This window comes from Argiope bruennichi, chromosome 3 (assembly GCF_947563725.1).
Source record: "Argiope bruennichi chromosome 3, qqArgBrue1.1, whole genome shotgun sequence".
Lineage (NCBI taxonomy): Eukaryota > Metazoa > Arthropoda > Arachnida > Araneae > Araneidae > Argiope > Argiope bruennichi.
In genome coordinates this window covers 56912936-56937613 of record NC_079153.1, presented here as the reverse complement: position 1 = coordinate 56937613, position 24678 = coordinate 56912936, and the positions used below count along the sequence as shown (strand labels likewise).

Sequence of the window (24678 nt, the reverse complement as noted above, 5' to 3'; positions counted from 1 at the left end):
TGACACTTGTGATAAGCACTTGAGTTGTGTACAAATTTTACATAATTTTAAAATCGAATTATATGAATGACTTAATTGATTTATAAACTTAATTAATGACTTAATTTAATTTATAAGCTTAAAAGTGAGATTCATGTTAAGAATTCATAATGCATTCCCTCAGCATCAGTTCTCATTATTTCAGATAAACAGTTCTAAAATCTCTGAACGATGCGCTAGTACAAAAAAGGTACGTATAAAAAATAGTAGGTGGTAATTAAAGAATTAAAAGTTAATAGTCGAAGTATAAAAAATTCCATCTGAAGTTCTTTGACGAAACTCTGCCTAATATAACTCATAGCAGCTTCAAATGAATGGCGAGTGCACGTTCGAAAGAAACAAATTGCAGCCTATCTGTTGCTCATTCAGGAGCATCTACAAAAAATCGATATTGTAGAAACGCTTTTCACCAATCGCTGGCGAGAGCGCACGAAAGGCTATTTCGCGGTGAGTGTGAACGACTTGGAGGTATCGTCTGCGGAATGAAGTTGGCATAACAATCTATCACCGTGTCTCTGTTGCCAAGATTTTATTCTTTTCTCTCGTAAGAATCCACTTCCGTATTCACTTCATCTTCAGCTTCTGTCAATGAAACAGAGAAAAAAGATACATTAGGCAGAGAAGAATTATGACAACCGAAAAGTGAGTTTTATTTTAAATACTTCCATTTTAATTAGTTAAGAAAACTATTTTTATGAAAAATTTATTTTCAATTAAATTCTTAAGATTTCAGATTATTGTGCTAATTTAGTTAACATCAAAGCAGTTTTATATAAAGAATTTATTATCTAACAATTTTATAGAATTGAAAAATCGTTTTGTTTTGAATTGATTTTCAAACGATTTTTTTCTACCATTAACGATTAGCTTTTGTTATTATTATTTTTTTTTTTTTTTCGTTTTATCTTTAATGTCTTGTAATAATTTTTGTACTTAATTGATGCAAAATATTTATTAATTCCTATATTTTCGTGAGAATAAGCATATAATATATAACATATCTTTTATTGTTTCCACGTTTAATATGAATATCAGAAAATTATTTATCAATTTTAATATTATTAAATCAATTTTTAAAAATTATTTAAATAGCACTTTTATTGTTAATTTTCTGTCTGGTTTTTTTTTAGTTAAATTTCTAGTTTAAAAATATTTTGATAGTTTGTTACAGTTTTCGGTATAATTTTAAAAACAATCTATAGTTTTTTTTTTGTAGCAAAAATCGGAAAAAGTGGAATTTAAGTAAAGAGGAAGAGTTGCTCTGGAAAATGTTAAAAAACAATGATGAAATTTCACAAAGTAAAGTGGAATCTTAATCACATTCATATATTTTAATTTTTTATAGTGAAAATTCTTGAATTTTCTTACTTTTCATTTTCATTACAGACTGGTTTCATTCTCCTGTTGCTTTCAAAGTCTTGATTTTTATTTTTAGCATCATACTTTTGATAAAATAAATATTTTCGTCTTTTTAATACACCATTGAAAGAGGGTTTTAAATATTTTTTGATATTTGTTTTATATTTTTTTATCTTTAGTATATTTTGAATTCAATAATATGAATATTATGGAATCTTAAAATCAGGGGTTACTTTTTGCTTTCTTTTACAGTATTTTTTAATTTTCTATTTTGCAAATATTTTTTGATTGAAAGCAGATGAGACCTTCAATCTTTGACGATACATTTTTATTCTGCAGAACAACTTAGAGCTGATTCATTAAAAGCAACACGCAAGCATTATTTGTTCTGGATTAAATTTGGAATTATAGATAAATTAAAATCCTGATTGATAATTAAGATTTGTAACATTAAAATATTTCACTGTGAACGGGGAAAAAAACTGTGCAAAATTCCAAGTCCAACACATCATGTTAAGTCACACGTCAAGAAGAAGAAAAAAAAAAAATTGCAATATTCTAACTGTACAAATAAGTCAAGTTAAAAGCACGTGTAAAGATGATTAAACTTACTTTTAAGATAATTTCTAAATATGTGTCATTTTTTTTTTTGTTAGAAACCGATTAAATAAAACAGACTACCTTGAAAAAATATCAAGGACAACATCTTTCAGTCTTCGATTTCTAATTATGTCTATAAAAAAATGGAAAGAAAAAAAAAGAGAGAAACAGGAAATCGCTTAGTTTTTTATTGTAGCCTTATGTAATCTTTGTCTATTCCCTAACACGAAATATTATCTTTCTTCAAAACTTGTTCTTTTACTGTTCTACTTGCTTTGGCCCAAGCAAACAAGCATCAATAAAAGAAAGAACTTACTTAGCGACTTAATCACACACAGAAGTAAAAGAATTATAGCAACTTGTGGACAATTTCATATTTATGAATCAATCGGCGTGTTACTTAAGGTTTATGATAAATTCGTGGTTCAGTTGCTATTACAAAACGGAATATAGATTTTAGTCAAAATTTTTAATAGGAAAGAACAAATAAATATAAAAGTTTATAGATTTTAAATTCTTTAGAAAATATAATCCTTAAAGAACTTTTTTTTCTCTTAATTTCTATGCAAATATATAATTAACATTCAATAACATTAAAAAAATTGATTGAATTCCACAAAAATATCAATTTTTATGAGAAATTCAGTTATATTAGAAATACTTTAACTTTACATGAATTTCCCATTCATATTTTAAAATTTTCATATGAAATTTTTACATTATTTTAAATTACATAAAATATGTGAATAATTATTGAAGTTTATAAAAAGAAAAATTTCATCGTTAATATTCAAAATAAAAAAAATGTCGAAACAAAAATGATAATTGCTGTAGAGAATGACAAATTTAAAAATAAAGCCTTAATTTTTTTCTTTGTAGTTGTTTTTTATTCTGTACTTTTTGAAATCAATTTCCGTTTCAAATAAATATGAAATTTTCCAGCTCTCTTACCACCATTAAAAGATACATTTTATTTATTTGGTTGCATATTTATTACAATGGTTACAATGCTGAAAAGTGATTTGATCAAATATATGTGGAAGTGCGAAAAAATATGGATCTGAAAAAAATGAATATTTTATTTTTTTTCATTCATTCAATTTGATAGATACAATCAATAAAAAAAATCCATTCCATATAACACATGAAATGTATTGAAAAAAAATTAGAATTCGGAAAAGTGAAATTTTTAATTCTTAATACTTACTATTTTGTAGAATTCGAAGCAAAATTGTCAATTTTGAAATTTAGTTTTAAAATATCTATTTAAAATTGATTTTGCTATTGAAATTTAAAAATAATGTCTTCTTAATACATATTTTAAATTTTTAAGTTTATTAAAACAACCATCCATTGCATCTTTTACTCAGGTTTTTTAAGCTAATAAAATAAATTAATATCAGAGTTATCTTCAGTAAAATCAATTAAAAATCAATCAGTTAACTTCAAGTAAATTATTAAAGAATTCGATGGGTTTTTATTTTTTCATTCTTTATTGTTAAATGAGAGATTAAAAAGGACGTTGATATAGTTGAAAAGGACATGATTTCAGTTATAGTTTTACTAATAGTAGTCAAATATTTTTCTTGTTAGCATCATAAGGGACTTAGTTATTATAAATGAATATGTTTTTATGCTCCTATTTTTCCGTTTCATTTCAACATAAAACAAACATATTTCATGAAAATCATCAGAAGGCATGCAATCTTGAGTGTAAAGGCTTGGTGCTAAGAGTTTATTCTAAATAATTATTTACAAGTAGATTTTAAATAATAGTTCTCAAAAGAAAATCTAGCAATTACGTCAATACTCGAAGCAAAGGATTGTTAAAGTAATTTGAACCAGCTTGATTATTTGGGTTGCCATAATGTTACTAACAAAGGGGACATTCAAATTTAAACAAAGGAAACCATTCCCTTTGTTTCCGTTCACAAATAATTCTTCAGCCGGCTATGAATATCAAAGTTGCGATGAATAAAAAAAAAAAGTTTACCTATATCAATTATTATTTTGGGAATGTCCGGTCTCTCTAATTACAGATGCAGATTAAATCCTAAGTGCACGCCAGTAATTCGGGTTGAAAAAGAGTCCCGAAATGAAACTTTTCTGTTTAAGTGGTGACAGATTCTTTTAGTTTAAGGCCCTATTTACACATACGATTTTAAGAGGAAAAGTCATTAGCTGCAATATATTGGAGAAGTCATTACTAGTATGAAGTACATTGGTGGCAGTTGGGTATTATTGTACTGGCCATCCATATGCACTGGAAACCATATTTGCAGCTTCGGTTCTGTTTTGATTTCTTCGAGGGATGAGAATGTTGAGTAAAATGGTCGCTGATTACTTTTCCAGCATCGCGGGAGGTTCATGTAGCACTCAGTTATTATATTTGAACTTGACATTGCTAATCACTTCTGCTAATCCATTTTCCCTGTTAAAATTAGATGTGTATATTGGAACTATGCAGATTTAAAAATTTAATTTAGATAATACTCTAGATTACAAGATATTCTCTTTCTCTGGCATGAGAAAGAATCCTATATCATACAAACTGAGAAAATTACATAAAGTCAAATCTTTTTCATCTCTCCTCTTTCTTAAAGTCAGCTGTCTCTAGGAATGCAAGAGATGCTTTGAATCTACGGATGAAAAATGAATCTGAAGATAAATAAACAGAACTTATCAAAAATAGTATCACGAAAGAAAATGAATTTCTTAATATGTCCATAATAGAAATTTTTAAAAATAATAAAGATAACATGAATTTTAGTTCTAGAAAATAAAAGAATGGAACTAAAAACGTTATCCCAACGGCTTTTGCTTATGCGAAGTCAACTTTGTTGAAAGGAAACAGAAAGCAATTCATGTTTTTGTAGTGCCGTAAACTGATATATTCCTGAAAATTATAAGTATATCTGTATGGGAAAGAATTAATGAATGTCATTCGTCTTCTTTTACAATAAATGTATATTATAAGTCAAACTTTGATTCAATACAGTTCTTAAAAAATCACTTTAAAAGAGGCCTGTTGCTTGTAACGAATTTGTTTTAATTTTTAACTTTTATACGGTCGAGGTTATTTCCTTGAAACAATATTTTTCTATATATAGTTTAAGTGCGAAAAACCTTTAATTTCATTGTCAAGTGAATTTGCATTGATTTTCAACTCTTTGAAATAGCAACTATATATTGCAAAACTAATTCGTAGTTAAATTGTTTGTGCCTTTTCTTAAAACTGCATTTAATTTACAATTAAATTATTGAACTAATAAGAAACTTTATGGACAAACTATTTAAGAATAATTACTCATGTGAAAATAGCGATTATCTAATGCTATAATTTTTTGGCGTAAGAAATTGCTCAAATAAATTAATTATAGGCTAAATCAATCTGAAACTTATAATAATAATAAAATAATACTTGCTGCCACTATGCTTTTAATTTTAAAACAATAATTTATCAAAATTTAACTTATAGAAAGGATGTATTTTCTAATCTAGAGATACACCAAATATTTTCAAAACAACCTTGTGTTGGAAACGCAAGAGAGATCCTGTTCCTATCGTTGAAGACATCTTACCTGAAGTAGAAGAGAGTAAGAAATCTGCTGATGACTCGTCCAGCAATGGAAGTCTACCTGTTGATCGAAAGAAAACTGCAACACTGACTAGAAGAAAAACGTTTCATGGGCAGGTATGAAATAAATTTAATCTTACTTATAATTTTAATTTTTTTTAAATGAATAAGTTGTATTTTAGAAATAAATATTTTTATTCCTTCTATATAAAACAATAACTGTAATTAATAATTTATATTAAATTAATATTTTTGTTAATTAATTCCGTTTTAGACCATTTGCTTTGGATTTCTTTTTGAACATAATGTTAAAATATTTATCTTTATTTACAAATATCTGGAAGACCAAGCTCCGTTCAGCAGCTTTTTTTTTTTTTGTAAGATCGTGTGTTTTTTATTATTATTATTATTATTATTATTAAAATTGTGTTATTTTTTTGTTGTTGTAGTGTTTGTTTTTTATAGGGAATATTTAGATACGCATCACATACTGATTACATATGAATATTTTTCAATCCTGACTATAAATGAACTGGTCATTTAAGTAAAAAAGAAATCATGAATGCACTTATTTTAACATGTTATTCGAAACTGTGCTACATTACAGTATTCATTTTACACTTTATCAATCGTTACTTATATTTTTGAACTTACTCTCAGTTTTACCATGGTGAAATCGGGCCTGAGATGGCGCTATACGACGTTGTAGCATGAGAGCAAACAGAAAAAGAATCTAATAGTTATAAAAAAATATTGTGTGTGTGTGTGTGTGCGTGCGTGTGCGTGTGTGTGTGTGCGCGCGCGCGTGTGTGTGTATGCGTGCGCGCGTTCGTGTGCGTGTGAAAACTCGCTTTTTTTCCTATATAGATAATAAGCAAAACTTTATCTAAATATAAAAACAATCCAAATCGTTAGAGCCGTTTCCGAGATACACGAAATAAATTTAGATATATATATATAATAATAACTCATTTAAAGTTATAAGATATATTTCAGTTAATGAAAATCAAAACTAAAAATTATCAAAAATAATTTTACTTCTAAGTCCACGGTTTCTGTTTTATTTTAAGAAACAATATATTCAATCAATGCAATAATAAAAAGTTCTCACTTTTTTAGATGTTTTTAAGGAATTTTTTTTATTCACTCTAATTTAATGTGTTCAAAGTTTTGTATCATTGCATCTTTCATTTGCAAGTGCTAAATATTATTTGCTCATCATAATTCTATATTTATTAGAATTATTATTGTTAAAAAATATTTTATTTTCAGAAATAATAATTTTTTTATTTATTAAAATTTTATTCTACTTATTTGTATGATATATTTATTTTAAAAAAAACTGTTTAGAATAAAAAATAATAAATCCTTCATGTTCAGCTTAAAAAATGTTTTTTTTTTTTCTTTGTACCTTCATTCTTACATACAATATGTTAATTTGAATGTTTTGATTATTCCAATTTTTATTGCATTAGCAATATTGTACTGCAATAATTTTTGAAGTTTCAATTATTTAATAAATACTTTTATTGTATTCATTGCCATAAATTTCTTTAAACTAGATGAATGAATTTCATTTATTAAATTTCATTTCGGCGTAAGGAATTAACGTGTATAATTCTTTCAAACATGTTCATTCAGATACCTGTTGATCGGAAGAATGTACCCACACAACCCCCGAGATTCAGCAGGCCCCGCAGATCCATTTCGGATGAGAGCACGGTGTCTTCAGCATCTTCTTTAATGGGCCAGAGTCGGAATCTTAGTCAGTATCAGCAAGCCCTGGACAAACTTGCTCATGACGATCGCTGGAAAAAAGAGATCACCCTCGGTACTCGAGTGTCTTTTTACAGGCTTTACAGAGATGTTGGCAAAGGAAATTTTTCGAAAGTAAAAATGGCCGTGCATTATCTGACGAAAGGTAGGTTTATATTGTTTTAATTAATATTGTTACGAATCTGTAATGTTGCTTACCAGCACAGTTATTGCCATCGTAGGAAAAATCAGCACTTTACGATCAGCCCTCATGGACTCTGATCGGATGTTGGATCAATGATCCCGGGCTTGGCAACCATTTGACAATTTGGCGACGAATTTGGCGACTTCGGCAACAAAATGGATGGTACTGGAATAGTCCAGAATTTTGGCGATAGACCGAATAGGAGCTGAGATATACGTGTTATTTGTTCAAGAACTTTCTCTGTCTTGCTCCGGAAACTATACGGCAGTCCCAGCCGAAGACAGTCCTTGAGAAGTTTAGAGTCGTTTAGCGAGCGAGCCAACGGCGAATTAGTTGGATCAGTCCAGCGAAGCGCTAGAGTTCAATGGAACTCACGTGATTGGTGAATTGAGATGTGTGCTAAATCCTAGAGTTTATTATAAAAGCAGCATCGAGTCGTGTGTGGAGTAGCCAGTCGTATTGTATTAAGTCGCATTTGGATACAGCTAAAGCGAGGAGACAGTGGAAAATTGCAGTTGTTTGGAGAGACCGTAGAGAGTAGCTACGTAGATTCCCTTTTCCTGCTGAATTCTGATTAACCGCTTTGAGTGCTGAGATTGTTGTTTACTACCGATTACGACTTGCGGGCTACTGTGAATGCTTGTGTGCATCTCGTCTGTGTATTTGTGTTAATAAAATCATCGTTTGTAACTGAGGCCTGTTGAATGTTTTACACCATAAACCCACTACAAGCGAAGACGTTGAATTTACGGACTTAGTGGAAGAAGTTACGTAACAATATATTATTATAGGTCGGCACTCAGAAGGCAACTAAAAACAGGGGACTATGGGATATCAGAGGAGTCAATTTTGATTATAATAAGACATCTTCAAAATCATGTTTATTATAACCTTGTTATTTCTTTGCAACTTGCTTTTCATTTTTCAACTTTTTCCCATTTTAGTAGATGTACTATTCATTTCAAAAAATCATGCGAATCGCTTTTGGACGATTTTACTCCTCAAAGGACTGATGAACGATGATTTAAAGGCTTTCCTCAAATTCTTCTGTTAAGCGTGATTTTCTTTTAGTTACTCGTTTTAATGGTGATCTTCGTTTTTTTATCGTATTGCTTTGTTCTATTTTCAAACATGTGTAATGTTTCTATATACTGCTTAGGAAATAGTAAATATATCCTCCGTTATCCTTCGTTTCACCATACTTTGGATAAATACTGGCCGAAGATTAAATAGCCAAATAGCGCATGCGAAAAGGTTTTGAAGGTTTTCGTATTTGAAATCTGATAGTACTTATCTGTCTAAGGTAAAAAGTCAGTTGACTTATGATGCGGATTGGGAAATATATTGATAAATGTTTTAAATCAATCACATTAATTCCGATGTTATTCTTTTTCTAGTAGTCTTTTATTTTACTCACTATGCTCTTTTGAAATATATTCTTTCAATAAAATTCACACGTCTCTACAATACAGTCAGTTCTGAGGTCAATCTCATAAACTTCTCAAAAATTAATTAATTAAAGTTATTAAATTAATTTGACAAACTTTTGTATTTCAATTCTCATTTGTGTCTTTTCATTAAATACTTCTGCTTTTAGTATGAATAGCGTATGTAATGCATAGACATTGGACATGTCAAATGACATCTAATTGCGTAATGTCTTAAGTTCCGCTAAAACTTCACATCTATTTCTTCTTGCAGGACATGATAATTATTTCAAAATTAAATTATCATTGTTCGTTTTACGTCAGTACATAAACGTAAATTGACTCCATTAACGTATTCAATTTAAATTTCTTGCAACAACCAAGGAGGCTGGCTGCAGACAGTGTTGTTGTTTGATGCCTATTAAGTAATCATTAATAAATATTGATGCGAAAATTATATGTCTTACACATTTGTAACAAAAAAAATTTTAAAACAAAAAAATATAAAATTGTTTTAAACTAGTATGTTTGTCCCATTTGCATTTTGAAACTATTTAAATCTTTCAAATACTCTAGTTTTTAATATTGCTACCGATTTCGACTAAGTTTATTTCGCTACAATACTATAATTTGTTTTTGATGAGTTGGCGAATTTGAAGTATACAGTAAGATGTAATATCAAAACATCTTACTGTAATAAGTTAGGAAATGGATTTGAATTAAACATTATCAATTATATCATCACCTTTCATAGACGCAACTATTATAAAAATAGACGAAGAAAAAATTGCACAGAGTTCAGCATATTCATATTTCTTCCATTATTTTCCGTGATGATTTCATCCATACTTTTGGGTAATTTTATCTCCATCAATAATTTTTCCGTCATAATTATATTAAATGTCTTTCAAACGCAAGAAATACTCTTTACCATATTGTTTATATGTTGTTGTTTTTATCAGAGGAATCATACTCACTAGTTGAACATTAATCCTGTGAAAACTTTTGACAAGGATTCAATTTGTTTTGTTTCTAATTCACTCATTTCATAATGCATTCATTTTTACAAGACTTACTCTTGATTTCTTACTTATTTTTCCGTAGAAAAGGTTGCCGTGAAGATAATAGATAAAACCAAATTGCAGCCCAAAAGCAAGCAGATGTTGAGCAAAGAAATATCAGCAATGGAATCTATTCAACATCCGCATATCATTCGCCTGTACGAAGTCATCGAAACACCATCAAAATTATTCTTAGCAATGGAGTTTGCAGAAGGAGGAGAGCTGTTTCACAAAGTTGCCAACGGAGGTCGAATTATAGAAACTGAAGCCAAAATTCTTTTTGCCCAGCTTACGTCAGCAGTGGAATATTTGGTAAGTTCTGACAAGAAGCTCAGCTTATCATCTAATTTTGAAAAAATGAGATATTCGGGAATATTTTTAATTTTTAAATGATAAAATTTGAAGAGAATGATATATTCGAGAAAAATTATATTTTTACTCTTGTTTACGTTCCTTTTCCGATTCCGTAATAATTACAATTGAAATCATTACAATTGATTACAGAATCTCGAGTTTGAAATTCTCTCTTTGAAGTAGTGAGCGTGATGTGAGCTCTCTAGCTACTCTCTAAGAATTATTCTGAAGTTAGTCTTATTTAATAAATATTTTTTGTGTACTTTTAGATAGTTAGATGCATTCTAAATATGTTACTATAAACGCTTTCGATGTTAATGCAATAATGCAATTCAATTCTTCGAATTAGGTGTTTTAATTTTTATATTCAGAACTACCATATTTTATGTAAAAGTATTCATAATTTGATGATAAATAAAATCTCTCCTCTTGCTTAATATTAATAGATGGATGAGGATTAAGAGACCATGTTCATTTCAAACAGATACTTCATTCGAATTTTTTTTAAAAATCCATAAGAATTCATATTTTGTTTAAGATTGCACGAATTTTTGATAGAAAAAAATATGCTTCCTGTGGTAAAAATGTAGTTATAGTCAGTTAGAAAAATATAGAATTTTGGGGTTTTTGATTTTTTTTAATTATCTACATTTAAAAAAGCCGTTAAAATTAGAAAAGATGTAACTTAAGAACTGCTTGTTCCCAAACAAATTATGATTATTCAAGTATCATATTGCTTAATTTTCTGTTTTCTGTAAACCATATTAGATGTTCAGTAATTATTTTTTATTTAATATAGAAGTTTTTAATTTAAGTTGGAAGAAAATTTAGAAGATTGTTTGTAAATGTTCATAAAACATTTTTAAACACAATTAAGTTCTATTCAATTAATTTCATGAAGAAAAAAAATATTTTCTTTTCTTTACAATTAAATAAGATATTTCCTGGCTGTACCAAAACTCATTAAAACCCTCAAATGAAATAAAGAAGAAGAATTTATTATGTTACAAGAATATTTCATAAAAAAAATTATGTAATAGAAAAAACACTAGCATAGCTTTTTTTTTTACTTATATGTATATCGTTTTATAAGAAATTTATAGAGAGGTTATATAACTGCAATAAGAAATGAAAGTAGTTTTAAAAAAATCAAAAAATTAACAATGAAAACTTATAGATGCTTTATCAGTGAGAATTACTTATAGAGATTCACCGAAATAAAATTTTTCTTATATTAAATGTTAATCATCAGCTAAAATGTCATTTCTCTATAAATTCCTTTTAATCCATTTTCGATTGTCATATTTATGCTTATCTTTTGCGCTTATTTTATAGATATATCATGGATTAGGATATAAAAAAGTACTTTCATACAGTATTATTTTAATTAACTTTTTTGTCTCATGATCTTGACATGGAAATCTACATAAACAGCATTTCATAAACAAGAATACTTTCTCCACAAATGAATATGCAGAAGATATTTCTAAAAACATTCACAAATAAAATTGACTTTATTACGGCAATGCCTATGAGAAAAATTAAAACATTTCTAAAAAGGGAAATGGGACTTTTTCTACTGAAATAGCAAATAAACCCTACCTTCTTATAAAAAAAATAAATTTATTTCAAAAAATACATATCGAAACAAAAGCAACTACTTTGAGAACAAAATTGCGTGAAATAAAATCTTGCCTTAGAAATTTCCAGATGTTACCTTAAAAATAAATGTTAAAAGAAACATTAATGCCGCTGAGTGGAAATTTACTCTCACCTATCCATAACGTCAGTCATATTTGTGCCTGCCTCAGCTAGTTAAGTAAAATGAGTGCGTTGACCCCTTAAATAAAAAACCCTTGAGAATTCTGACGACGCCCTCAGTGTCTATGGTTACGTCTGGCTCCTGAAATTTGGGTTAGCATTTTTTTTTTTCCAAGTTTCATTTCAACACTTGTTCTAGCTTAGACCTCTTATTATAGTGATTCTCAAACTTTCTAAAATTGTGTCAAATAAATAAAGATCAAAAATATAAGTACCCTTTACATATATGTACCAAAGGTAATTTGAACATTTCGACATTCATTCTGAACATTCATTTCAATTTTTGCATTAAAATTGTACCATCAAAATATAATGTAGTGTACCGTTAGTGATAAATGTACCATAGTTTTAGAAAACTTGCTTTATTACATACTAGTCGTCTCTGGCGATATTGATTAAATTTCCTTTAAGTTAAATCGTTTGGATAAAATTTCAAGTTCAAGATACCATGAAATCGCCAGACATTAAATTTGTGAAATTTTAATTATTTTAAATGTGTTTCATTTATTGCGTACATAATTCTTTCTAATGGAGACGTTAGGTCCAATAACATAATAAAAGCATTAAAAATAAAAATTCGTGATTCATTCATCTTCTAAATTTCGAATTTCACTTTCTTTTCTTTTCTTTTTTTTTTCCTTCTAAATTTATTGTAATTTTATTTTTTTTATTCATCACGTATATTACATAAATAATAAATAGAATCCTTCTTTTTCAGTGTAGGATTTCCTTCTTCTTCTAACTAGAATCTTTCAAGCAGTCAACAATCGAACGAAATCACGCTATTCAAATATTTGGGGAAACAATAAAAACGATTTGAATTTTAAAATAACAATATAATCTATTTTTTTTGGAAACTGGGCAACAAAATAATTTTAAAAGTTGTCAACATTTAGGCAAACTTTGTATGACTAAATTAATATCATTAAAAAAAGAATTTTTAAATTTTGAAAAGATACAAAATTATTTTTGTGCTGCAATATTTTCGGAAATTTTCACGGAAAACTCCAGCATTTTTAATTATTAAACTTTTAAAAAAAATTGCTCCAAAGCATGCATTCTCTCCCTCCAATTTATATATAAATTAAATTTCGTATTTGTGTCAAACAGTCTGGCCTGTAGAGTGCCACCACACATACACACACAGACATTCATATTTATTATTAGTAGATATGATCAGATAAGACTCTGTGTTATGTTTTATATAATTTGCAATAAAAAATATTATGGTTTTATATATTATTGTCAACTGTTTACAGAATTCTTTTATTGTCTAAATAAATTTTGGCTTTTAATTGCGATGTTTTGTATTGTCTTAAATGGAAACCTGCTGGCAAAAAGGTCTGAACCGAAAGTTTCCAGGTTCAAAACTTGATTTCTCCTAAAGATCCACTGTATGTGTTGGCTTATGTACATTAAATCTGATATGGTGGATCAATTTATTAAAAAAAAGCGTTTGTCTATTTAAGAAAATATTGCTGTTAATCAAAATTATAGAACTTAACGAATTATACATACTTTCAACAAATGAAACTAATTGCGTTAAAATAAATTCTTCATGAATTACTTGGTTTCGTATCCCCCCACCTCTTAACTTCCCCACTCCATTCCAATTGTAACTTAATATCATTTTAAACGTAACTTAAAAAATTAATTTCCAACCTCATGAAAAATTAATCTATCCAAAATATATGCAATAAAGAGTAATGCAAATAAATACACAAGATATTCTGAATCAACTCCCCATTCACCAATATCGATTCCTTAGGTAAGATCCATTTTTCCCGTTCCTAGAGTCCGATTCACGTGGGAAAGGTCATTGTCCTTTTGAAGGTCAATGCTCCCGCGAACCGTTGTTATTTTACCAATATCAAAAGGCACTTGATATTTGCGAGAGCATTCTGAAAAAGATAAAAATATATGCATTGGGTTCTTTAATATGATTTTAATAATACGTTTCTTTGTGACTGATTTGCTTATTTTCCTTTATGTTCAATATTTCATGAGAAAGAAAAGGAAAGACCAATCAATACAGGAAAACATAGAATGTTTGTAATAGAAAAATGCTATAGACGTGCATTTATTTTCTGGAAAATATCAAGATCACAAAAAGTTCTCAAAATCAAAATAGGCAGTCTTCCTGTAAGGAATCCATTTAAATTCACTAGTGGTAAAATTTATTTCGCAAATTACATATCATTCGTAAAAACGCAAGTCTATCGAAAATCGTTACTAATTTGTACTCAAATCGACAAAAATGTATTTTATAAAAATATATACTTTTTATGGAACAAATTTTAAACTTTGTAACAAAAGGAAATGAATTTTATTGGTAGTTTTATTTAAAATATTTCTACGTTATTTTAGATAGGCAGGTTTCATATTTGAATTTATTATATACTAGCCGCCTTTGGCGACCAGCCGGTTCGCCAATCTTAATGCTCGTTAAAATTTTAATAATTAAATATTTTATGTAATTCCTACTTTAATAGCTTCTTCATCAAATATTTTAAACCTTCAAATTTTGATAGTCATGTAATTCACTCATAATAATATAAAGTCCTTCAGCCATAACATAATATGTATCTCTCTAATTTTCTGTTAGTTCCGGTAGAATTTATGCTTAAAATTAAAATGGAAATGACTAAACTGCAATTATATAATAATATTTTTTACTGAAACAAAGCATTTTTTTTAATAATATGATTACTGATAATAGAGTCACTGAGCGTTTAAATTTTATGGGCACTAAAGAATATCTTTCTTAAGTTATGTAATATCTCAAGAATTTGTCAACAAAATTTTCTCAGATTCATCATGAACAGATCGATTCATTAACAATGTTTCATTTTAAATGCATCAAACTTTAAGAAAATAAAATGACTCGTTTAAAATAATCGGTCGAAAACAGGTTTAAAAAAACTTCTTAAAAAACAATGTATTTAAAACTATAAGCATATACAAAAAGATATATAACTAACATAAATACAATTTAATTACAAAAGCATGCAACTAACCTAAAAATAATTTCAATCACTGAAAACAGGTTAAAAAAAACTACTTAAAAAACGATGTACTTAAAACTATAAGCATATACAAAAAATATATAACTAACATAAATGCAATTTACTTACAAAAGCATGCAACTAACCTAAAAATAATTTAAATCATCCGTTGATAACGGTTGTCATGGCAACAATCAGAATGTGCATGCGTGAATTTTCTTCGCCAGCTCCGGTAATGCAAATGCGTGAATTTTTCTACGCCAGTTGGGGTAACGCTATGCAGATTATACATTTTTAATTTCCTTTATTCTGTGTTATTTTAATTCAAAAGTACTTCAGAATGAATCTGAAACATGGATTAATTAACAATGTTTAATTTTAAATGCATAAAACATTAAGAAAATAAACAGAATCGTTTGAAATAATCCGCCGAAAAATGTTAACCCTAGCCTCATTACTGTTGGGAGAAAAAAAAATTGAAGCCTTACTCGTTTGGCGGTGGGGAAAATGGAAGATTTTTTTGGCAGAAAAGTTGGCGGTGGGGAAAATGGAAGATTTTTTTGGCGGGAAAGTTAGTTTTTAATTAATAATTAAAATTCTAATTAAAATTTCAAAAAAAGGAACCCCAGGTGCACATTCCCGACCTCTAAGGTATACATGTACCAAATTTGATAGCTGTATGTCAAATGACCTGGCCTGTAGAGCGCCAACACACACACACACACACACACATTAAGCTTTATTATAAGTATAGATATAGATTGAATATATTGAATTCTAATTTAGAATTTCTTTTAGATTAATCGGTAACTTAATGGCATATGAGATTTTATTTAAATGATATTTGTGCTAACTTTCTTGTTACTTCATCTCAGGCTTATAATTAATATCACACTTTGTCACAACATTTCATTCATCTGATGAATGATGATATAGGAATGGATATCTTTAGTTATTAACATATTCTCTGTTTAATAATCGATATTCAAATGTAATTACTTTCAACGTTAAAATGTGATTAAATCTGAGAACCGCGACAGCAAGTGTTGATTTTTCATTTTCGCGTTTCCAAAATATTCTTGTTAAACACGCCTCATATGTAGTGATTTTTTTTTTCATGCTATATTTTAGAAAATTTTTCTGCGTTAAATCAAAAATTAAACTACATTATTTCCGGAAAATTATTCAAACTAAGCTCTATACAATATCTACTTTTATTTCTTTGTTATTCTTACAAAAATATTGATGAATATGCTTGCTTCCAAGTAGACTGTTAAATTACAGAATAATGGTAGTAATCAAATATTTTTTCTTTGTTTAAATAATGTATCCCTGATGGAGTACAATAAATAGCTTAAAATAGCTTAATAATCTTAAATAGCTCGTATATACAAGGAATCTGTCTATTCTACTTTTATACTATTCAATGAAATCATTTCCAACTCATCGTTTTGGCTTAGCAAGATTTGCTGCTTTTCTGCGCCTTGCTCTCCGTTTACTACTTATACTCCTTTCAGCAATTGCAACCATCTGTCTGAGGTCGAAGTTCATTTGTCTTGTTTTGAATGCTGAGCTCAACTTTTCAATGATGCAAGATGTTTAGAAAGATACAAAGTTCAGTTCGCCAATTGGTATTTAAACATATTTTTTTAAATTAACTTATCAACTTCAAAATTTGTGAATAATGCTTTAACACAATAAAAAGGTGATGCTACAACATGTGTTTTCACTTTTCTAAGAACATATTGGTACTTATAAGACTATAAAGTTAGGCATCATTTAATTCTTTACATGTTGTATTCTAAGTAAATTAAGGAATTAGCAGTTGCAATTTAATAATTTTGCAATATTCAATAATAAAATAGTAAAAATGGTGAAAAAATTTCATTTAAAAAAAATTTTTTTTCCTTTCAATTCATTGGCAGCATGCTGATTAATCGTTTCAGGATTCCGAGATCGGCACTATGCAAGCCTGCTTGTATACAAGAATTCGGTTCGGCCAATTTTTAACACTGTGTTCTTTCCATTAAAAAGAGAAAACGTTTTAGCCACAGCTACCCTAATTTCAGCATGAAAGGACAGGGGGGGGGGGGGCGCAAAGAAAGTTTAAAAAATCATTATACCTTCGATTTGCATTCAAAAACAATTCTGCAGATACTATTAAGCAATGATGTTTCTTTTTTTTTTCCCTTATTAAAATGTTCTATCTTGATTCTTCTTTAATATTTTTTTCCTGAATATTATAAGATGCCTCCCTATCCAAATAAATCTCGCAGAAATGGGACCCACACTTTGTCTGGGCGAATCTTTATAAATTTCTTCATAGATTTAGATCAATGTTGACAGATTTGCACTTAGAAACATCTAATGAAGAGCTAATTTAGATGAATTAAAATATTTATGATATCTGAATACATAATACTTACATATATAAATTATTATTTAATATATTTTACTAGTCAAACAAATTATAATTTAATTAATTTCAAAATTAATCTTTATTTTGGAGATAATACTTTTACATCTATCCATTTGAAATCGAAGATAAGTCAGTTCTTAAAAGTGAATTTAAATGATTTGCTTTAAAACAAATTAAAACGAATTTTAAGCATTATTGTAAATTTATATTAAATTGTTTTAAAATGTTAAAGTATTTAAAAAAATTATTCCCATTTGTATTACAGAAGATTCAAAAAAGAAATACATATGTACATATATATAAATCTTTAAATACTGATTTTTACAGACGTATTTTCAATTAACCGATAACGTTTCTGCTGACAGAAAAATACTATCAGTAATTATACTAAACGTGTTTGTTCTAACATGTTCTGTGATAAGATAAAGACTTTTAATATAATGCTGCAAAATAATACATCTCAAACCACTTGCGTGTCAAAAGAAAAGGCTTTCTATTTGTCAGTGAAAGTTGAGTGAATCAAAATGTGATCCTCGTGTCTCACAAATTCGATAGAATAAGAGATCACGCAACTTTTTGGTCATCCGTGTTTTGGACGCGGTATTTCTCTTTTAATAATAATCAAAAGGGAAATTTTGAGGTAAATGACCCTGCTTGAAAAATTCTTTTCATGCATATAGCTTTGTTGATGCACGTTGATTTTTACAATTATCATTTGCAAAAAAAAAGTGCTTATATTAATAAGCACTTTTTTCATTATCATTATTGTATCATTGTATCATTATTTCAATATTTAAAAGATTAATTTTAATCGGTTAGCATTCTATTGAGTTGAATTTTTTTGGAATCAGCTTTAACTGCTGTAAAAATTCAACGAAAATAAATTTTAAAAAGTTAATTGCTTGAAAATAAACTTTTAAGGCCGGCGTCCTGGCATAAGTTTGCGTGTCTTCCCCGTGATCTGGGATTCCTGGTTTTGAGTCCCGGTTTAGGCATGGTTGTTCTTTTGTTCTATCTGTGAGATGTGTGAATGTGCCCTCCTGTAAAAAGGAGTTGTGCAAGCGAATGAGTGATGCGTGATTAGCAAAGTCGTACTCTTGGTCCTAGTTGGCGCTACTATAAAAACAAGAGACGCTCCCCCACCGGCTTAAATCGCTGTCTTCGTAACAGCGGGCTTGTCCATGGCAAGTGTCATAAGAAACAAAAACTTTTAAGGGAACTAGGACTAATTATTAAAATTTGGATTGTAAATAAAATTGATTTTTAAAAGTATAAATAAAATATTTGTTTTGATCAGAAGGTGCTACTGAGGGTTTTGTGTGTGTGCGGAATCGGCTTTAACTGTTGCAAAAATTGCGCGAAAATAATTAATTTGAAAATGAATTTTTAAAGGAACTCAAATTGTCTCGACAACGAAAATCATTGAAATTTAAGTTGTAAATAAATGGGATTCTTTTGCAAATGAATATTAAATATTAAATATTTGATCGATATAAAAAGAATGGAATATTTTTATTATAAAACAACGTAGAAATAAGTATTTCTTATAAATCTTGTTTCTGACAGCAAATCGAATAAGTATTAAGATGCCATGATCTTCAAATTCATAATCACAAAACGATACGCTCAGAAAAAAAGAATTCTGAATAAAATCACTCCAAATTTAATATAATATATGAATACAGGCTCAATAACTATTTTAAAAAAACTTATTTTCACTTTAATGAACTTAAATAAAAAGTATAGAAAAAATATTGAATCCCATAGGTTTTGAAAATCCAAATAATACATAATATCCTTCATTAAAAAGAGAAAAATATAAGGCACAGAAGTAATTAAAAATACAATTGGCTAATGCATGTTTGTAAATATTGTTATATAATATTTCATAAAAGTGGAATAAGAAGAATTTTATCTTTACGAATCGAAATTTCCAAAAGCTGAATTTTTCTATCACGGAGACTCCTGCTAACTACATTTTTATTTTCGCGTATACTAATTATAGAAAGAGAAAGTATTGCAGTCATCAAAAGATTCGAACTCGAGATTCTGATTGATTTCCAAGTATCATATCTCTCTGACTTCTAAAAACACATTTTTGGTTTTATATTTGTCTATAAGCACGAAAATTCAAAAATACTCTGTGCTAGACGAATGAAATTTGGTATATAATCTTGACACCAAATCTGTAGATTTTTATCAAATTTTGAACGAAATCCCTTCTGTGGAAGTTTGGCTTTTCGAATATTAGTTTAACGATAATTATATAAAGAATGTGCTAGATGAATAAATCTTCTGTATAGATTTATCATTTAAAGTTTTGATGTGTATCAAATTTGGAATCTATCAAGGAGTTGACGGTTTATGGGTCTATATTTTTACAGGCAACTATAAATGCTATAACTCCAAAAGTGCAATGGCTTAAATACATGAAATTTGATAAGGATTTTTTTTATATATACAATTGTAGTTCTGTGCCTAATTTTTATTTCAATCGGTCAAACAAAAGACATCGAATATATACATTTGGTGTTCTACTACTTGTGTATTAATCGTACCCGAGCAATTATTTTCCGAAAAACGCATGCTAATATATTCTTTCGTAACTATTGTTCGCCAATGAAGGCAGTTAATAATACAGAAGTATGCTTTTAGAGAGAATACGAGAAAATTTGTAGGGGAAGTCTCTCTCTAATTGAATGTCAATTTAAGATCTTTCTTTTTCAAACATACTCATATTATGCATTTCTATAATCAGAAGAATATCCTGTATTTATTTAGATTGAAACTGGAAATAAACTTTTTAGCTAAAGCAGATATATTAAGCGCTACGTTACAATAGAGGAATCATTGTTTTATAAGAACGCTTTCACAGCAAATTAGACGGTGCTCGTCTGACAATTGCTGAATGCTAACTAAACATTTTAAGCTACTGTATTCAGCGATCTGTGTTTCACCTGGCAGCCAAGAAAGATGCCGGTGCATCGCCAAGTTTAAAAAATTCTAATTGTTCCTGCCCTACCTGCAGTTTCAAATCTAGTCGGATGATGAACGTTACTCAAGTTCTGGCATCGTATTCTACAGATTTCCGCTCTGTAACCGTTGCAGAAACATTGGGTTTCGACAGGTTTAACGTGCTCCAGGTCCAAATATTCGCTGTTCTTCGTGAAATTGGTATCTAAACTCGAATCCTTCAACCACAAAACCCAAAGCTAAAGCCAGAAGAAAAAAAAAGTGAATTTTTTTTTTTTTTTTTTTTTTTTTTTTTTTTTTTTTTTTGCTGAAATAACAATTGGAAAAGTTTCATTAAAATTTTTCAATGATATTTAAATTTCATGTTTCTTTTTTGGGCCTGTAATGTCATTTGGCATCGCCAGAGTATTTTACTTTTCTATGCATTTCTGTTTTAAATTTGAACCGGAAAAAGTCGAAGAAAATTTATTTTTCTCTAAGTATGTTAAATTTCAAAGATTAGATATATATTCTTTCACTAAGATCTAGATGAGATATTGATAGACATTTTATTCATATATATTTTACAGATACTGAATATGGCCATATAATATCTGAATGATTATTTCCATGATGGTATTACTTTGTACATCTGTGTATAATTTTATTAATGTTGTGAAAAAAATAATGAACAAAATATTTTTTACAGTTTCTAGCAGTAACATTTATTTTGTTTTTCTCTCTATTCATCGCTTGATCCTAATAAATATAGCTTATGAAAATATATCTACTAGCATACTTATTATATTTGCATTAAAGTGGACCATTTCTTATATTAATGCAAACTATTCCGTTAATTTCATATGTATTTCAATATTGTCTTCTTCAAAATCACTGATTAACTTACATTTTGCTATTCCTTAAATAACATTGCATATACTAAAAATTATTTTATGTCATTTCTAGTATAAAAAATAGATATTGATCTTCAAATTAAAATTTTTTTTCGAAAACGAAAAATATTACTATTGTTTTACGAAGGCGTTGGTACGATTTCTACTTCAGTAGTCCGTCTTCAATGTTTGAAATATCAGTAATGCAAAAACTCACTTCAGCACTTATCATTTTTAAAAAAATAAAAATGATAAGTGAAAAAGAAAACATCATTTTTGAAGTAAAAAAAAATGAATTAAAAAAAATATTTTTATTTTACTTCACTCTGCATTTTTTTTTAATTTCTAAAGTTGAGACATTAGAAATTAGTTATTCATATCTGAAACAACTAGTCTTCAGACTTTCAGAAAATAAATTCATGAAGTTTATAATTCTAAATATTTTTGAAGGTTGTAATTTCCCTTAAATTTCAACCATTTTTTAAGTTGTAAATTAACTCTATGTTAACTAAGAGGATATAAAATATTTTACTAATATCTAAATGATTCATTTTAGATTGCTAATACTTTAGGATTAACTACATTTTCGATATATTATCTCCTCAATAGCGTTCCCTTTGAAATGTACAAGGATATATTTTGTCAATTAAATTCTAGTGACCCTCAAAAATATGATTATAACATTTCGTGTGAGAACATGGGGAGTTTATAAAGAATTACAATCATGTTTTCGATATTTGTTAGTAATAATCACAAATGCCGGTCGGAGCAGCCACAGTTTCTTTAAAAATGTAAAGGAAAATCATACAATAGAAACGATCCAAAAAAGCATGACAACAAAAGGTAACCAATAATCAAGAAGTAACCTTGCAAATGTGACCATCTGACGTCACGCTTTACCTTAAGTATTGGTTAAGTTTGAACTGTTCGTCTTCAGTAAATTTTATTCCTGCATTTTAGAAAAGTAACAAAGATCAAATTTGCAAGTTCTTTAAATCTGAAGAGATATTTTTTATTTATTCTTATCAACTGGATATAAATGGAGTTTAAAAGTACTTGACTCTATGTATAATACAATTGCCTTTAGAGGAAATAAAGCTTTATTTTCTTTATAGCAATCCTTACGAATTTTAATCGTGCTGCCTTACGAAGTTTCCAACTGTATAATTAACGAAAAAGATTTTAACTCGATTCCCGAATTCTCTCAATATATTTAAAATGCAAATTGTTTTATTTTATTATAATAAGTCTAACAAATTTAACAAAACTAAATTATCCACCAAATTTCAAACAAACAAAGACGTGAAAAATTGGTGTAAGAAAACGATTGTAAGCTTTTGCATTAGATTTCATTAGTTAAGCTGTGCAGAAGAAATTCACAGAAGATCAGTAATACTTAGGACTGTACTCTTTAATTACAAATGCAGACACAAAGAAAAAAAAATCTTAAGAATGAACAAAATTATTGCTTTAGTAGTTCATATTTACTAAATAAATCAAAAATAATTATTTATTAAACCAAAACAATTGAATTACGGAAATTTAATATATTATCTCGCACAATATGAATAATATATTTGATAAAATATATATACTCCTCTATAGATTTAACACAGAAACTACAAACTAACTTCGCATTTTAATCAATATAAACTTTCGAAATTTTAGGTTTTAAAGAAATAGTGCGATTCTAAAAAATAACAAAATCATTAGTATTAAAAATCACGCAAAAGATTCAAAATATGGTGCAAAATAAAGCAAGTAGACTTTATCCTTTGAATTATTTTATTTTTCCATTTCGTCTTCTGTAACAATTTAAAATAACATTAGGTCATTACTCTCTTCTTAAATTGACATTTTTATTTAAGAAAAAAAATCAAGCCCTTTCTCACTTTTTTGGCTGAATTTTGAATAATCAAATATCTGCTATTCTTATAGTTCTAATTTCTGTTATTTCTTTTTAGCATAAGCAGAATATTATTCACCGAGATTTGAAAGCTGAAAATGTCTTTATCAGTGGCAATAACACAATCAAAGTGGGAGATTTCGGTTTCAGCACAAGAGTACAGAATCCTAAAGAAGCCCTGCTTACGTTCTGTGGTTCTCCACCTTATGTTGCACCAGAAATATTTCAGAACGAAAATTATATTGGCCCGAGCGTCGATATCTGGTCCCTTGGTGTCTTACTGTATTTCATAACCACAGCATCACTGCCATTTAAAGGCGACACAGTCTCGGTTGTTAAAAGAAGAATTCTCTCAGGGGTTTTTCCAGTTCCTAAATTCGTATCGAAAGAATGCAACGATCTGATCCGTGGACTTCTACAGCTGGATCCAACGAAAAGATTTACTCCGATGCAAATCAAGAACAGTTTATGGTTGAAAGGAGTAACATTTCCCATTCCAAGAAGTGGAAGGAATGCAGCTCTCGAAAAGAAAGTAGTGGAGATATTGGAAAATATGGGTATAACGGAAAGTGTTCTATCCGATCATAAGTCTAAAGGAGCCAAAAGTAATGTTTCTGGAACCTATCGTATTCTTATGCATAAAAATGAAGACAAGTTCTTTGTGGATGAAAAGGAAAAGAAGTTTAAAGCTGTCATTCTTTCTTGCCCAACATTTCAGTCAAAAACATGCACAATTCTGTAGAATGATTTTATCGAAGAATAAAACTGTAGACAAAAATAATGACATACATTTTCAAATATGTAGTCTGAATGGTTAACTGAACACAGGCAACAGGGTGCAGCCATCATTTTATGAATTTCAGGTTTCCTTTTGAAAACTAAATTATCTGTGCTTGATGCGAAAACTGAATCGAGTGTATTTTTTTTATTTAATAGATTTATTATATTACGGTTGCATTACAATACAACAAAAAACGCAAAAAACGCAACAACTAAAACAAAGTTTTAGAAAAATGTTGCTTTAAAATATTTTGTGACATTTTGCGAAAACAGCTGAATAAATTTTGGAGTTGTTCCCTGTTGAATAACTGCATACAATTTTCATCTAGTTAATTAAGACCATGCTCATTTCTGAAGTTTCATTTCATCATGGAAGAAATCATGAACTAATGAAATTAATTACATGATGAAAAATTGCAGGGATGTTTCAACATCCCTGCAATGCGAATTTGCATTTGGAAAGACAAATTGTTGCTAAATGAAAATCAATCTGGTAATTGAAAATAGAGCATTATTCTAAAATAG

At 28.4% G+C, this 24678-nt stretch overlaps 1 protein-coding gene across 1 annotated transcript; it reads left to right on the top strand.

The window, feature by feature from the left end:
• Positions 1 to 595: 595 nt before the first annotated feature.
• Positions 596 to 24343, top strand: LOC129963735 (serine/threonine-protein kinase NIM1-like). The gene is made up of 5 exons (XM_056078262.1): positions 596 to 681; positions 5500 to 5692; positions 7217 to 7496; positions 10067 to 10335; positions 23432 to 24343. Exons 1-5 carry the CDS (start codon positions 668 to 670, stop codon positions 24113 to 24115), a joined length of 1440 nt encoding a protein of 479 aa, XP_055934237.1. The 5' UTR covers positions 596 to 667; the 3' UTR covers positions 24116 to 24343.
• The last annotated feature ends 335 nt before the right edge of the window (positions 24344 to 24678 follow it).